The sequence below is a fragment of the Bos taurus genome, chromosome 18 (assembly GCF_002263795.3).
Source record: "Bos taurus isolate L1 Dominette 01449 registration number 42190680 breed Hereford chromosome 18, ARS-UCD2.0, whole genome shotgun sequence".
In the NCBI taxonomy this organism is placed as follows: Eukaryota; Metazoa; Chordata; class Mammalia; order Artiodactyla; family Bovidae; genus Bos; species Bos taurus.
Window position 1 is genome coordinate 61,483,409 of NC_037345.1, and position 17,794 is coordinate 61,501,202.

The 17,794-nt window shown below is 45.1% G+C and overlaps 2 protein-coding genes across 2 annotated transcripts; one reads left to right on the plus strand and one right to left on the minus strand.

The window, feature by feature from the left end:
* Positions 1-118: 118 nt before the first annotated feature.
* LOC788745 (ATP synthase F(0) complex subunit B1, mitochondrial-like) lies at positions 119-1,107 on the minus strand. The gene is given in 2 exon segments (XM_059877610.1): positions 119-445; positions 447-1,107. Coding segments are annotated over 2 exon segments (771 nt in total). The 5' UTR covers positions 1,062-1,107; the 3' UTR covers positions 119-289.
* A 2,017-nt stretch (positions 1,108-3,124) lies between these two features.
* On the plus strand, positions 3,125-5,229 carry LOC538810 (solute carrier family 2, facilitated glucose transporter member 3-like). The gene has a single exon (XM_059877611.1). It carries the CDS (start codon positions 3,388-3,390, stop codon positions 4,789-4,791), a length of 1,404 nt encoding a protein of 467 aa, XP_059733594.1. The 5' UTR covers positions 3,125-3,387; the 3' UTR covers positions 4,792-5,229.
* The last annotated feature ends 12,565 nt before the right edge of the window (positions 5,230-17,794 follow it).

Sequence of the window (17,794 nt, forward strand, 5' to 3'; positions counted from 1 at the left end):
ACTGTCACTTTATTGTTAAGATGGCTGAATTAATTACAAATTTAAACTAAAATTTTGACTATTTTTAGCCAGGTACCAAATTTTATTCAAGCAAGATGAATTAGAGAAAGATCTTACTGGCCAATAGATTGTTTCAATTCTCTCATTGTATCAGACTCAAAACTTTTCATTTATAGGAAAGGTAAACTGTAACTTCAGTAGATAGCAATACAGAAAGATTTTATCACATTGACTGGTTTCCATTTAGTCAGTCAACTGTTTCTAGCTGTCTTAATAGGGATAGATGTGTTTACATAACTGGCTGAGCTTGAGCCTTCTTTGCGAGCAGCTTTAGATCTGCAATGCACTTGGCGACTGTTTCCTTCTCCTGCTGTGCAGAGATGCTCTGCACCACATGCTTCTCCACCCAGTTTATCATGTGCTCTTGTTCCTTCTGACGCATCATAATTCTGCACAGAGATGTGATAGTCCAGGCGATTCTTTACCTCCCTGTATACTCTATGCAGCTGTTCCCGGTAAGTAACCTCCAAGGCCATAGCAATGTTATTCCTTTGAACATCAAAAAGGTAATGGCGCTTTTGAACCAGTGCCTGCTGTGACTTCTCCATATCAATAGCATCCTGGATTTGTTTGATGGACGCCTGTTTCACCTCTTCCAGTTGGGCAATTTTTTGCTCATTGAGTTTATCAGCAAATTCCCCAACAGACGCACCATGTTTTTTAACTATATAGACAAGGAACCCTATTGTTGATATGACAGAGAAGGTCTCTGGAGTTATCGCGTATATTTCTTTGGAGAGTAAACGTAAGATAAGCCCAGTTCCAAGCACATAGGGTCCTGTTACACCAGTTTTAGGATAAAGGAACTGAAAGAATTCCTCAGGGAGCAGCCCAAAACGAACTTTTCCTCCATGTTCAGGAAGAGGTGGTACAGGGGCAAGATTTGGCTGCCCTGTGTGAAAGATCCTTGTTGCCTGCAATACCCCTGGGCGGAGGAGGGCTGCGTTCTTCAGAGATGGGGCTGCTGCGGCGGCGGCATAAAGTACCACCCGGGACAGCATTGTCAGGTGGCGTTCACCCAGCAGTCTTCCCGCCCCAGTGACCCTGACAGAAGAATCTGTCAGGGACAGACGCAAGATGGACTCTCACAAGTCTCGCGAGAAGAGCGTGGGGTTGGCTTTAAAAAACAAAATGACAATAATGTAAATCAACTATACCTCAATTTTTAAAGAAGTTAATGTAATAGTCAACCACTTATATTTAAGACCCATGTTGCTGGTTTGTGCTCAGTGTTTTAGCATGTGGGTCATCTCATGGAGGTCAGAATCTAGTCAACGCTTTACCAGTACCACCATCACCCCCTCACCACTCCACTTCCTGCTCCCGGCTTTTCCTTCTTGAGGAGCAGAGCTCCTGACCTCTCACATCAAGTATCACTTCTCTGTCTCTGTGCTTGGCTCTCCCAGCAACAGAACTCCTTCAGGAAGACCAAGTCACATCCCCTTTATCCTCTCCCATTAACTGTTCAAGACTCAACAAAGCGCAGTGCTTGTCAATGTTTGTGTTGCTTGAATTCACATCAGACATGTTAAGCTGGGGCATAGCTGAGCTTGAAGGTCCCCACACTGGGGTGTCTCAGGTCAGGTGCAGACTGTGGGGAGTCGAGTCATGTAAGAGGACTGGGAGGGAGCAGGGTTGAGTGGGATCTCAAGTCTTACAGCTTGTATTTCTCAAGGTCCTTGATCTCAAGTGTCCACAGAAATGATCAATGAAAAGTACATAGCTGAAATAGGAAAGAGTTTTCTTTGAGCCAAACTGTGGCCCTCAAGGGAGACAGTGTCCCTAGAGCTCTGAGGAAATGCTCTGCTGAAGTGTGGTGTCCAGCACAGTCTTCTACTTCATCCAAGCAAAGGACATACATCAACATGACAGGGTGTATTCCTTCAAGGTTTCAGAAGAGACAGACTTCATACACAGCAAGACGGTAGCTCCCTGGTGACTGGGAAGGGAGCCTTATCTCCCAGAGAGTGCTAACACTCATGCCATGAGGAGGGAGTTACTCATCCTTATCTTCAAAACAGTTGCTGTTTACCTGACTTGTTAAAGAAGACATTCTGTGAGGGTTTCATTCACACAGAGTTTAGGCTGAACCATGTATTATAAGTCAAAACGATGTCCCTATACCTCAATATGTGAACATCTTCTCCATCACAAGCAGATAAAAATCTTAGAACTGTTTGATTCAGTGATTCTACTTTTGATGATGTAAGCAGAAGGATTGAATGCACACTCTGGAAGAGATAAGTGCAAATTCCTGTTCACAGCATGTTTCACAATAACTAAAGCATGAGAGCAACACAAGTTTTCCATTGATCAAGAATGTATAAGCCAATATGGTAGGTACCCTCAATAGACTATTGTTCACCATTAAAAAGAAAGGGAATTCTAACACAAGATACAATAGGGATGACCTTGTGGACATTTAACTAGGTAAAATAAACCTGACAGGAAAGGAGAGATATGGAATGACTCCACTTACAATGAAGTACCTGGAGTGGTCAGATTCATAGAGACAGAATGTAGAAGGGTAATTGCCAGGAAATGTGAACGGGAAATGGGAATTACTATTGAATGGAACAGAACTGATGTTTTTGCAAGATGAAAAACTTCTGAAGTTTGCACAAAATTTGGAGGTACTTAACACAACTGACCTACAGACTTAAAAATGGCTAAAATGGTCAATTTTGTGTTATGGGTATTTTACCACATGTAAAAAAACCTCTCAGAACCACCCCGCCGACCGCAGAAGAGTCAGGGCTGATAGTAACACTGCTCCCCGCCCACCCAGCCCCATCTCCACCCCAACAGCCCAGGGGTGAGGACTGTTTTCTGTGCTCAGGACTCCCTGCTTCAGTTCTTGGAGATGTCTCAGCTCCAGCCCTGCCTGGCTTAACCTCAGCCTCCCTGACTGATCCAGTGCTCCAGGCTCTGCTCCAAGGATCCAGTAAGTCTCGGGTCACCCTCTTCTGTGGGAGACTGGGCGTTGAGTTCACATCCTTCCAAAGAGACCCCTGCAATCCCAGAGCGCAGGAGGGTCAGCCTGGCTCCAGCCTGAGGGTGAAGAGACCCATTTTCCAGATGAAAGCAGAAGAAACTGAGAGCTGTTGTGTTTGTGTGAGAAGAGGTGGGGAGAGGGGAATTGGATCAAGTCTAGAGGTTGTGAGACTCTTCTTAGACTCTTTAATATAGAAATAATAGACTGAGGACCTGAAGGAAAACTTGCCACCCAGAAAGGACATTTTGGAGGTTTTGCTGCCTGGAAGAGGGGTCTCTGGAGTCCCACTCCTAGATCTTAATCAAAGATTTGAAAAGAATTAAATTAGGGCCATGGGGACCGCAAAGGTCACCGCACCTCTGATCTTCACCATCTCAGTTGCTACCATAGGCTCTTTCCAGTTTGGCTACAACACTGGAGTCATCAATGCTCCTGAGGAGATCATAAAGGACTTTCTCAATTATGCTTTGGAAAAGTGGTCAGGAACCCCCCCGTCCAGCATGCTCCTCACATTCCTGTGGTCCTTGTCCGTGGCCATCTTCTCCGTGGGTGGTATGATCGGTTCCTTCTCCATCGGACTCTTTGTCAACCGATTTGGCAGGCGCAATTCAATGTTTATTGTCAACCTGTTGGCCATAGCTGGTGGCTGCCTTATGGGATTCTGCAAAATGGCAGAGTCGGTTGAAATGCTGATCGTGGGCCGACTGGTTATCGGCCTCTTCTGCGGACTCTGCACAGGATTCGTGCCCATGTACATTGAAGAGATCTCACCTACTGCCCTGCGGGGCGCCTTTGGTACTCTCAACCAGCTGGGCATCGTTATTGGAATTCTGGTGGCCCAGATCTTTGGTCTAAACGTCATCTTGGGGACTAAAGATCTCTGGCCTCTGCTCCTGGTCTTCACCATCATACCAGCCATCATCCAGTGCGCTGCCCTTCCATTTTGCCCTGAAAGTCCTAGATTCTTGCTCATTAACAGAAAGCAGGAGGAGAAGGCAAAGGAGGTCCTCCAGAGATTATGGGGCACCGAGGATGTGGCTCAGGACATCCAGGAGATGAAGGATGAGAGTGTGCGGATGTCGCGGGAGAAGCAAGTCACAGTGCCAGAGCTCTTCCGTGCCCCCAACTACCGGAAACCCATCATTGTCTCCATCATGCTCCAGCTCTCCCAGCAGCTCTCTGGGATCAATGCAGTGATCTACTACTCGACAGGAATCTTCAAAGATGCAGGTGTCCAGGAGCCAGTCTATGCCACTGTCGGCACAGGTGTGGTCAACACCATCTTCACCGTGCTGTCTTTGTTCTTGGTGGAAAGGGCTGGGAGGAGGACTCTACACCTGATTGGCCTTGGAGGGATGGCTTTTTGTTCCATCTTCATTATGATTTCTTTGTTACTAAAGAATGATTATAGCTTGATGAACTGTATCTGTATTGGGGCCATCCTGGTCTTCATAGCCTTCTTTGAAATTGGCCCAGGCCCCATTCCCTGGTTTATTGTGGCTGAACTCTTCAGCCAGGGACCCCGCCCGGCTGCCATGGCAGTGGCTGGTTGTTCCAACTGGACCTCCAACTTTTTGGTTGGACTGACCTTCCCCTTGGCCTCATTCTACTTAGGCGCCCACGTTTTCATCTTCTTCACCATCTTCCTCATTATCTTCTGGGTCTTCACCTTCTTCAAAGTTCCTGAGACCCGTGGCAGGACTTTTGAGGAAATTACACAAGCCTTTGAAGGGTAAGTGCAGACAGGAACCCGTGGTGAGAAAGGCCCCATCATGGAGCATCCAGCCCACGAGGGACACCAATGCCTAAGACGTGCCTCCTACCCACCTCCCTCCCGTCACAAAAAGCAGCCTTGACCTCATCAGGTTGTAACCCAGGACCATTTCTGAATGCTGCTACTCCATTCCTTTCTCATCCACACACTCGATGGGCGCTCAGAGGATCCCAAGGCTGGGGTTAGTCGTTGTCATCAATGGCTTTTGAAAATTTCATTTCTTGGACATTCTCTTCAGCTCAGGAGAGACCAAGTAAACCTACCTTCATTTCAGGAGGGATTGGCCACTTGGTATGTGACAACCTGGCCAGCTCCTGCTCCCTTAGGTTCTAAAATTGCCTCAGGGCATTTTGGGGAGTGGGCTAGAAGGTACCATTCCTCCAACCTCAGACTCATCAGGAAGCAGGTACACTCAAGATTAGGGGGCAGAGAGGGGTTTCATAAGAGCTCCTTCTTCTCTTCCACATAGCTCTACTGAGCAAATTAACTTGAGTTTTATTTATCTTCTGGTTTGATTTGCATAAATATTTATTTTTTTAATATAAAGTAATTTTACCAAATAATGAAAGCACAAGGAAATTGAAGTTAGAGGGAGGTGCTTCAGGAGAGGTTACAGGGTGGAAGATTTTATACTGAAGAGGTTAAGGTGCAATAAGAAAGGAAGGATTTAGGGAGAAAGGTCATGCAAAATTGGAGGATGCATGATGGGGTGTGTGAAGTTTGCACGTTGCCTCTTAACAATTTCTATCCTCCTGATAAAAACTCTCAACTTTCTCAGAAAAGTCATGTGCCTGTATAAAGAAGCTATTGGTTTCCTTTGGAACTTTTTTCTTCATTTAAGATTATATGTAGTATTACTTGAAATCTAGGATTATTGCTAGGGTGGGCATTGTAGTTAATAGGGGTTTATGGGTTCTAATTTTGGATGGAGTCCAGAGAAGGGATGGTTATTTCTACAAAGCCTCTCTCCCCTCACTGGACCAAGCAGCTTCCTTCTCTGTAGTGAACTCACTTTTTAAAAAAAATATTCCTATCATCCATCTGGTGGGAGAGCCTCCCAAGTGAGCAACCAAAAATCTTGGTTCTTGGTAGAGGTTCATTATTTCTTCAGTTTGTTGTTTAGAGGATTTTAGATGTTGATTTTTATTTTGCTTTAAGCCATAGCTTTGAAAGAACTTAGAGATGTTTATAGCTAACTTGGAATTTGTAACCTCAGCGCCGGAAGACGATTTTTTTTCCTGAACAATTATTATCCGGTTGACGTGTGTTATTACATGAGGGTCATCTCATGCTTGTTTATGTCAGCTTACCATGTGAAGTTACCCTTGTTACCACGTTACATGGTGTTACGTCAGGTGCCCCCTGAGGGACTTGAACTTTCCTGTAGACCACACGTGACAGTCTGTGTGGATGTGCGGCAAGGCCCACACATGAGCGTGAACATTTGTACACCGTCACGAAGCAGTTGCTGGTTATCTTGTTAGGTTCCTAAGGCCCCTATTGGGTATAATGTGTTCAGACTCATCCGTGTATATGTAAACAACACTGCCTCTGCTGGGTGGAATCTGCATCAACGGTTTTCTTTGAAACTTCAGAGTTCCATCCCATCTGGCTGCCTTTCCTTGTTGGAGAGGACAGAGAGAACTCCCTAAATGTTGAGACTGAGAGTGGAGGACTCACTCTCCACTCAGACAGCAGGAGAAGACAGGAAAGAGTGTTAGACCAGGACATGATGCCTCCTGGGTAGGCTGGAAGGGCGTCATGGGGGAGAGGGGGGCATTCTTAAGGGGACAATAAGCTTCTAGATCTGGGGTGGCCAGAGGGTTTGCTGAGATGGAGGGATTACATTTACCACAGCCCACGGCCACTTCCAGGATCATCCAGTATTTTTAGAGGTGGAGACTGGGCTCTTCATCCCTCCTTCATATGTTGTTTGATCTCCCTTAGCTTCTTTGGTGCTTACATATTTCAAGCCCTTCAGTCAAACCCTCGCCTATGACAGTATTTGGGTTCTAAGTTCTCGCTATTCCCTCTGGTTGCTGAGGCTTTGGGTACAAAACTCGCAGTGCCTTGGGACAGGGCTTTGCCATGGCCGGGGACTGTCCTCCAGCCGCACCTCTGCTCCGACTCCTCAGACCAGCAGGTTGGCAGTGGTGCAGCATGGAATGTTTCCCAGTTCTCAGTGACCAGGTTGTGAATAATTTCCAAATGGATTTTTTCTATTATTGTTGCTACAGTTCTTTGTTTTGAAATAAAATTCTGAATGTACATATATAACATCACAGGCTTAGCTTTGTGTGGGGGGGTGGGGTTGGGGGGAACCTTCCTCTGTAACAATAAATCAGCTTTAAACACCGTGTGGCTGCTCAGTTCTTGTTGTAACCTAAGTAAGTTTCTTATATGAGAGTTTTGTACAAATGAAAATAGCCATACTCGTTTATTATGCACAGATGAAATGGAAAAGCCTTAGTGCGTTGTCTTGCATACTTAATAAATTATGTTGCTTGCTTTCAAAAAAAGAAAGAAAGAAAAATAGTAACGATTCCCCTTATCCAGGGTTTGTGATGTAAATACTGATGTCAGTCTCCTGTATACTGTTGACCCTCTGTATCTGCGGACTCCTTCTCTGTGGACACGGGGATGATGTAAGGGACTTGAGGACCCCCAGATTGTTATACCTCAGAGATGACTGTATGGTGATTTATACTAAATTACGATCAGATGTGCTCCAACCCACAACTCTGTGAAGCTGGCTGTATTGTTTACTATGGCAGCAATTTAGGAAATGATAGTAACAGACCACAGAGCATAAAGTTTGCCCTCTTAAAAATGTTTGTGTCCATTTCAGTAATGTTGCACTCTTTGATGCAACATGTTTTGCCCCCCTCAATCCTCTTACACTTCCAATAACTTTGAAATGTATTAAAAGTTTCATTTGTGTTTGTAGAAACCAAAGCTCGGAGATGGAGAGCTTGCCCTGTATGTCCTTTTATCACCTGCCCCTCACAACTCCATTGCGCTATGGACTTGGACTCCAGGGCTGAGGGCAGATGATGTTCTTGATGGCTTTGTGCCTTTGTGATGGTGTACCCTCTGCAGAGCGTAACCTCCTCATCTATGTCTGCTGCTGCTACTGCTGCTAAGTCACTTCAGTCATGTCCGACTCTGTGCGACCCCATAGACCGCAGCCCGCCAGGCTCCCCCGTCCCTGGGATTCTCCAGGCAAGAACACTGGAGTGGGTTGCCATTTCCTTCTCCAATGCATGAAAGTGAAAAGTGAAAGTGAAGTTGCTCAGTCGTGTCTGACTCTTAGCAACCCCATGGACTGCAGCCTACCAGGCTCCTCTGTCCATGGGATTTTCCAGGGAAGAGTACCAGAGTGGGGTGCCATTGCTTTCTCCGCATCTATGTCTAGGATGCTGCATTAGTATGTTTGACAGTTTGCTCAGAAGCTGGTCGGCAGGCGGCCACTGGAACCCATAGAGGAGTCTGAGAGTCCCGAAGCTCATCTGAACACCCTTGACCTGGTGGCCTTGGGTGTGAGCAGAACCCCAGGAGCCGGCGTGTACACCCTCACTGGTGCAGTGGCCCTGCCTGTCGCTGGACCAGCGACTGTCATCTCCTTCTTGGTGGCTGGCCTGTCTTGTGTGATGTCTGGGCTCTGCTATGCTGAGTTTGGGGCCCGGGTACCATGCTTTGGTACTGTGTATCTCTACAGCTATGTCACCGTGGGACAACTGTGTGCCTTCATCACTGGCTGGAACCTCATACTGTCCTTAGCCATAGGTGAAATGATGGATCAGGGGAAGTTGTGGGTTTAAGATCAGAAAACAAGGAGGCGGGATTTAGTTCTTCACTCTTCACATATTCATGAGAACCTTGTTATCCACCTTGTGGGGTAAAGAGGATAACAGTGGCAGGAAACTCCCACAATGTCATTCTATTCATCTCTATCCTGCTTTCTTTAAATGATGGACCAAGAACCCAGGGGTCAGGGAACTGTAGGGAGTGTGTGAGAAGGAAGCATGTCCCATGGGCTCATCCCTTCACCATTTCGAAGTCTTTGCTCGACTGCTGCCTTCATAGAATTTTCCCTTATATCTTGTTTTAAAATTTCTAGTCTCACTTTCCAGTTCTCCTGGTCCCAATTTCCTGTGATACTTTCTTGCATAACATTGATCTCCTAGCATATTAAATAGCTGACCTATTTTGTGAAGGCTTTCCAGGTGGTGCAGTGGTAAAGAATCTGCCTGCCAATGCAGAAGACGAGACATGGGTTCCATCCCTGGGTGGGAAGATTCCCTGGATTAGCAAATGGCAACCCACTCCAGTATTCTTGCCTGGGAAATCCCATGGACAGAGAAGCCTGGAGGGCTACAGTCCATGGGGTTGCAATGAATCAGACAAGACTGAGTGCGCACGCACTCACACACACACACAATTTTGTGAATCATCTGGGTTTTCCCATCCCAACCCTTGAAAAGAATCTCTTTGCAATTAGGTATTTTGTTTGGGTTCCCTTCCCCAAAAAAATATAGCCCATGGCCGTGTTAGGAATCTACTTATGTTTGTCAATGAATATTCCTTCTGCCACTGCAGGCACCACCAGTGTAGCCAGGCCTGGAGCTACACCTTTGACAGCCTCATCAGGAACCACATCTCTCAGGCGTTACAGGAAACTTTCTCTCCATATATGCCCTCTTTCCTGGCCACATACACAGACTTTTTTACCCTGGGCCTGGTGCTGCTGATCACCAGTGAGTCAGGGGTCAGAGAAGAATGGGAAGAGCAGAGTGTGGAGGGGGAGCTGGGGTGGGAAAGGCATGGGTGGCAGAATGGTGGGGGATTAGGGCTGGAATGGTCTCTGATGTGAGAGCAAGAGAGGCAAGACATAGACCATTGTTTCCCATTCTTGGCATCATTGCCAGTTTGGGTTGGATCATTCATAGGTATAGGGGTGTGCGTTTCAACTTTTTTAGAAAATCATTGTTGGATGTTGAGTAGCATTTCTGACATTTACCCACTAGATACCAGTGATACCCACCCCCTAAACTGTGAAAATCATAATATCTGGAGACATTGTCAAATGTTCCTTAGAGGACAAAATCATTCCCATGCTGAGATTCATTTACTTAGACCTATTAGTATCTCTTCTGTATTGAGACCAAATTGTGGTTTTAATTGAGGAGAAATTAGCATAGCACAAAATTAAACATTTTATTATTTTTCCCAGGTTTATTGAGATATGAATACAACACTGTACAAATTTAAAGTATACAGGTAATGATTTGGTAGATGTATATATTGTGAGATGATTGTCATGTAAGAAATTAACCATCTGAAAGTGTACAATTCAGTGGTACTTAGTATATTCACAATGTTGGGCAACCACCTCCATTGAGTTCCAAATATATTTTTAAATAAAAACATTTGATTTCAAGGCCAAGCATGTTTCAAATCTGTAAGCAAGATCACCCAACTCAAAATAGCAAAAGAGTACCCCTATCAAGTGAGTTTCCAAACATTTTTATCACCTTAAAAGGAAATCCCATACCCACTGAGCAGACATTTTCATCTGTCCAGCACCAATCCCTCAGCTCTTGGCAACTGTCTATGGATTTAGTTACCTTGGATGTCTCATATTACATCTTTCCCACAGGTGTACTGGCTCTGGGAACTGGTGAGTCAGCCTGGGTTTACAAAGTGTTCACGGGCATCAACATTTTGGTTCTCAGCTTCATCATCATCTCTGGCTTCATTAAGCGAGACCTGCACAACTGGAAGCTCACAGAACAGGACTATAAGCTAAATACATCTAGATCCAGAGGGACTAACCACCCACGTGTGCTGCTCTGGTGGCTCAGACAGTAAAGAATCTGTCTGCAATGCAGGAGACCCAAGTTCAATAGAGAAGATCTACAGAAGGGAATGGCAATCCACTCCAGTACTCTTGCTTGGAGAATCCCATGAAAAGAGGTTACAGTCCAGAGAGTCCCAAAAGTCAGACACGACTAAGTGACTAATACTTCCCACCCACGTGGGTCTCCCTTTCAGACGTCAGGAGTATGTTCAAGGATGAACTGACTTTGCCCACAGGTTCCTGCTTTGCCTGTCCTCACACTGGTGAGCACCTTTGTGAACATTTACTTGATGATGCAGAAGACCTCTTGGATCTGGATCCTGTTTGGCATCTGGATGGTGATTGGTAAGTGGCTTCCTTGGATAATGAGACAGTTTGAGTGACAAAACCCAACCATCTTCCTACAACCTCTCCCCTAAACTGGTTCAGATGCCATGATAGGAGGCCTATTGGGTGTTTGTAAACAAGGAGAGTGCCTACTTTTCCTTCTTATTGTCTCATCTCCCTACTAGGATCTGTCATATACTTTGGATATGGGATCCGACACAGCTTGGAGGAGAACAATGATCAATAGCCACAAGCCTCCACCTTCCAGACTCTTGACAAAAGCATTCCTGCTGCTGAGTCATCTTAACCACAGGACATAGATGCTGTGTGGCATTCCTCCATGCACTGAAGGGTCTGCTGGCTCAAAGATACTCTGAGCCTCTATGGAGTGTGAATGTGGGATGCATTTACAGCCATAAATATTTTGCCAGCGGACAAAACAACTTTGACCTTGTACTTTTTTTTGGCATAACTTTTGGGAACTTAGTTCCCAGATGAGAGAATGAACCCCCGGACCATAGCAAGGAAACTGCTAAGTCCTAACCCCTGGGCCTCTAGGGAATTCCCAATGCTGAACAATTTCTATGTAAACTTTTAAAAATAAAATATGCATAGAGGAAAGTGCATGCTTCGGAAGTGTGCAGCGAGATCAATTTTCACCAGAAAGTACCATAGTGTAATCAACAACCAGAGGAAGAAAGAAAATTATTAGCTTGCTCATTGCAAACAGTTACTCAGCCACAAAAAAAGAACCAAACTCTGCACACAGCTTCAGCCACTCCTTTACATGTTGTGTGGTTGAATTTTTTTTTAATTTAGACTATTTTAAACGGATTATACTTCCATTTTTTTGTCAGTTAGTGTAAAAGTCAAGTGGAACATCCCAGGTAGCTCAGTGGTAAAGAGTTCACCTGCCAATGCAGGAGACGTTGATTCAATCCCTGGGCCAGGAAGATCCCCTAGAGAAGGAAATGGCAACCCATTTCGGTATTCCTGCCTGGAAAATTCCATGAACAGAGGAGCCTGGTGGGCTACAGTCCATTGGGTCACCAAGAGTCGGACACGACATAGCTACTAAACACCAACAACAAAGAGCCAACTACTACATTTAAGCCCCATTTTGAAGGTCTGTGCCCAGTGTTTTAGCACGTTTGATGCACGCCAGAATCTAGTAAACCCTTCAGCAGTACCCCCATCCGCCCTTCACCCCTCCACTTCCTGCTCCAGGTTTTCCTTCGTGAGAAGCAGAGCTCCTGACCTCTGACATCACGTATCACTTCCCTCCCTGCGAGCTCAGCTCTCCCGGCAAACAAGCAGCTCTCCAAGAGCTCCTTGGAGAAAGGACCACATCACATCCTTTTTATCCTCTTCCATTCGTTTGCGCAAGACTGGACACAGGCACCTTACTTATCCAATGCTTGTGTAGCTTGATTTAACATCAGAGATTTTAAGCCCCTCTTCTCCTGCTTGGGGTCCTGCTGGGTTGGGGGCCCCAACACTGGAGAGTGTGTGTGTGCTCAGTTGCTTCAGTTGTGCTCAGCTCTCAGTGACCCCATGAACTGTAGCCCGCCAGGCTCCTCTGTCCATGAGATTCTCCAGGCAAGAACACTGGAGTAGGCTGCCATGTCCTCTGTAGTTTCAGTTTCAGTTCAGTCGCTCAGTCATGTCCGACTCTCTGAGACCCCATGAACCACAGCACGCCAGGCCTCCCTGTCCATCACCAACTCCCAGAGTTTACCCAAACTCATGTCCATTGAGTCTGTGATGCCATCCAACTATCTCATCCTCTGTCGTCCCCTTCTCCTCCCACCTTCAATCTTTCCCAGCATCAGGGTCTTTTCAAATGAGTCAGCTCTTCGCATCAGGTGGCCAAAGTATTGGAGTTTCAGCTTCAACATCAGTCCTTCCAATGAACACCCAGGACTGATCTCCTTTAGGATGGACTGTTTGGATCTCCTTGCAGTCCAAGGGACTCTCAAGAGTCTTCTCCAACACCACAGTTCAAAAGCATCAATTCTTCTGTGCTCAGTTTTCTTTGTAGTCCAACTCTTACATCCATACACGACCACGGGAAAAACCATAGCCTTGACTAGACAGACCTTTGTTGGCAAAGTAATGTCTCTGCTTTTGAATATGCTGTCTAGGTTGGTCATAATTTTCCTTCCAAGGAGTAAGCATCTTTTAATTTCATGGCTGCAATCACCATCTGCAGTGATTTCATCATGTGAAATGCCAGGCTGGATGAAGCACAAGCTGGACTCAAGATTGCCAGGAAAAAATATCAATAACCTCAAATATGCAGATGACACCACTCTTATGGCAGAAAGTGAAGAGGAACTAAAGAGCCTCTTGATAAAAGTGAAAAAGTAGAGTGAAAAAGTTGGCTTCAAATTCAACATTCAAAAAACTAAGATCGTGGCATTCTGTCCCATCACTTCATGGCAAATAAATGGGGAAACAATGGAAACAGTGACAGACTTTATTTTCTTGGGCTTCAAAATCTTGGCAGATGGTGACTGCAGCCATGAAATTAAAAGACGCTTGCTCCTTGGAAGAGAAGCTATGACCAACCTAGACAGCATATTAAAAAGCAAAGACATTACTTTGCCAACAAAGGTCTGTCTAGTCAAAGCTACGGTTTTTCCAGTAGTCATGTATAGATGTGAGAGCTGGGCCACAAAGAAAGCTCAGCAGCGAAGAATTGGTGCTTTTGAACTGTGGTGTTAGAGAAGACTCTTGAGAGTCCCTTGGACTGCAAGGAGATCCAACCAGCTCATCCTAAAGGATATCAGTCCTGAATATTCATTAGAAGAACTGCTGCTGAAGCTGAAGCTCCAATACTTTGGCCACCTCATGCGAAGAACTGACTCATTGGAAAAGACTCTGATGCTGGGAAAAATTGAAGGCAGGAGTAGACGGTTACAACAGAGGATGAGATGGTTGGACAGCATCACTGACTCAATGGACATGAGCTTGAGTAAACTCTGGGAGTTGGTGATGGACAGGGAGGCCTGGTGTGCTGCGGTTCATGGGGTCGCAAAGAGTTGGACACAACTGAGTGACTGAACTGAACAGCTGAGATCACTTAAAGTACTTATATGCATCATGACATACTCAGCTGGTCATAGGCACCCGTAAGAGCTTCACCATGAAAGCCCTGGTTGCTTCTTCATGAGGACCACATTGCAGCAACATCATGGTCATGTTATATGAGGTTATGTTATGGCTCCATTTTACCACATTATGGTTATAGCTGCTGCATCAGCCAGGAGAGAGGCTGTGTTATGGCTGCCATGCCAGCCAGGAAAGAATAAATGTGTCTGCAGTTTCTATGACTCCTCGCATCTCCTTCCAGCTTCTTAGCTCATGCCTTGCCTACCCTGGGTTTAGTGAACAGTGTGAACAGTGAGACAACTGATGTCATGAATAGGATCAGCAAGACACCCTCCTCCAGGCGATCTTGCCAACCCAGGAAACAAACCCGAGTCTCTTGCTTCTCCTGCATTGCAGGCAGATTCTTTACCACTGAGCCACCAGGGAAGACCCCACACACACACTGGAGTGTTCTCAGGTCATGTGCAGATAATGGGAAGCTGAGTGGTGTAAGAGGACTGGGACGGAGCATGGTTTGAGTGGCATATCCCCAGATTTATAGTCCTTTATTCCTAATGTCTATAATGATCAAAAGAATTCAAGTATGCATGAAAATAAACAATCTCTAATGAGAATAGGAATGTTTTACTTGAACCAAAATAAGTATTAGAGTCTGGGGGACAGACTCGGAAATAGCTCTGACTAACTGCTCCATTAAAGCATGGATTTCAGCACATTCTTATCCTCATCCAAACAAAGAACATACATCAATATAACAGGGCACATTCCTTCAAGGTTTCAAGAGACAGACTTAGTACATAGGGAGACTATAGGACCCTGGTGTCTGGGCAGGGAATCTTAGCTTTCAGGAGGCGTTAACATGAATGCCATAAGAAGGGAATTATTATCCTTGTCTTCAAAACAGATGCTCTCTACTTCAGTGGTTAAAGAAGATGTGCTGTGAGGGACTGACAGGCTGTCTTAGTTCACACACAGTTCAGACTGAGCCATGTATAAGACAAATTGAATTCCCCATACCTCAATATGTGAACATTTTCTCTATCACAAGCAGATAAAAATCCTAGAACTATGTGATCCAGCAATTCTACTCCTGAGGCTATATCCAAGAGAATTGAAGACACACTCTGGAAGAGATATTTTTACACTCCTGTTCATAGCAGCATTTTTCACAATAAATAAAGCATGAAAGCAACCCAAGTGCTCATTGATCAAAAAAAAAAATGGAAAAGCCAATGTGGTATGTGTCCACAATAGAGTATTCTTCAGCATTAAAAAAAGAAGAGGATTCTAATACATGCTACAACATGCATGAACCTAGTAAACATTCTACCAAGTAAAATAAACCTTCCAGGAAAGGACAAATATTGATTGATTCTACTGAAATGAAGTCCCTAGAGTGGTCAGAATCATAAAGACAGAAAGTAGAATGGTAATTACCAGGAACTGGGAAAGGAGAAAGGGGGGTTGTTGTTGAATGGGTAGAATTTCAGTTTTGCCAGAAGAAAAAGTCCTGGTTTGTTTGCACAAAAAGTGAATGTATTTAACTTGACTGAAAAGTGAAAGTCTCTCAGTCATGTCTGACTCTCTGCTATCCCATGGACTGTATAGTCCATGGAATTCTCCAGGCCAGAATACTGGAGTGGGTAGCTATTCCCTTCCCAGGGAATCTTCCCAACCCAGGGATTGAACCCAGGTCTCCTGCATTGAAGGCATATTCTTTACCAGCTGAGCCATCAGGGAAGCCCTACGTGATTGATCCACACACTTAAAATGATTAAACTAGTCAATTTTATATTATGTGTCTTTTAACACACACACACACACACACACACACATCATCATCATCATCATCACATCATCATTTTGGAACCACCCCCTGAGGATAACCACAGAAGAGTCAGGGCTGATAGCCACACAGCAGATGCTCCCCGCCCACCCAGCCCCATCTCCACCCCAACAACCCAGGGGTAAGGACTGTCTTCTGTGCTCAGGACTCCCTGCTTCGGTTCTTGGAGATGTCTCAGCTCCAGCCCTGCATGGCTTAACCTCAGGATCGCTGACTGACCCAGTGCTCCAGGCTCTGCTTCAAGGATCCAGTAAGTCTCAGATCACCCTCTTCTGTAGGAGACTGGGCGCTGAGTTCACATTCTCCCAAAGAGACCTCTGCAACCCCAGAGTGCAGGGGTCAGCCCGGTTCCAGCCTGAGGGTGGAGAGCCCCATTTTCTCGATGAAAACAAGAGCTGGGACCTGTCTGTGTTTGTGTGAGAAGAGGTAGGATTTGGGAGGTTAGATCAAATCTGCAGGCTGTGACTCTTTTTTGACTGGTGCTCAAACAATAGTGAAGATTCCCCTTATACATGGTTTGTGATGTGAATACTGATGTTAGTCTCCTGTATACTGTTGACCCTCCATATCTGTGGGTTCCTCCTCTGTGGATACAGGGACGACATAAATGACTTGACAATCCTCAGGTTTTGGTGACTGTAGAGATGACTGTATGGTGATTTATACTAAGTTACCATGAGGTTTGCTACAACCCTCTGTGAAGCAACTCTGTGAGGTTGGCTTTATTATTTACCATGGCAGCAATTTAGGAAAACAGAAGTAAATACCACAGAGCATAAAATTTGCCATCTTAAAATATTTTAAGCATCCAGTTCAGTACTGTGGCACATTTTGATGCAACATGTTTTCTTCTCCTAAATCCTGTTACACTTCCAGTAACTTTGAAACATATTAAAAGTCTTCCCTGAGTTTAACAATCCAAAGCTCAGACACGGAAGACTTGCTCAATGTGTCTTTTGACCAACTGCTGCTAATCACTCCATTGCTCTGTGGAATTGGACTCCCAGGCCCAGTGGCGGATGGATCTTCTTGATGGCTTTGTGTCTTATTGCCGAGGACCAGCCCCGGCTGATCCAGGGTATTCGAAGGGGAGACGGAGTCGGCGACCTATTCAAATGGTAATTAGAGATATAAAGAGTAATAGAATGAGGATAGCTCAGTAGGAAAATTCAGTGGAGAAAAGAGGCTGAGTAGCTTGGTTTACGCGGAAAATCAATATAACCCATGACACCAGGTTAGCTCTGACCACGGAGGCCGCAGGCGCCCTCTCGAATAGCGGAAGGTGCCCCACCTTAGACACCTTCTCGAGTGGGTCTTAGAAGCCCAGGCAAATATGGGGTCGCAGAGGATATCCACGCTCCAGATGGAGACTTCAGCCGGAAGTTAAAGGAAAGAATGACATGGGGAGACCAAGCATTGGTGAGCAAGGCCCGTAGCTTTATTTTTAACAGGGGCTTTTATACCCTAAGTTACACATAGAGGATAATAGGGGATGCAAAGTCAGCAGTCTTTGATTCTTATCAAAAACCAGGGTTTCTTTCCTGCAAATTTATCGTATACAAATGGTTTAGGTGATTTACATCATCTTCTGGCCAGAAGGCCTACTAACATTTTATGACTTTTGACAAGAACTTATCAACAAAGACTTATTTTCTCTAAGAGGAATTATTTTAAGGTTTGGCGCCATCTTCCAAAGATAAAATTGCATTCCTATAGGGCGGATGTGTAATGGGTTTACAACAAAGGAAAGAATTTATTACCTTAAGTGTCTAAAGTTACTAACACCAAGGCCACTACTTATTTTTTCTATATACCAAC

Excerpts from the sequence above, each read along its gene's own strand:
- LOC538810 (XM_059877611.1), top strand. The coding sequence starts at position 3,388 with ATGGGGACCGCAAAGGTCACCGCACCTCTGATCTTCACCATCTCAGTT.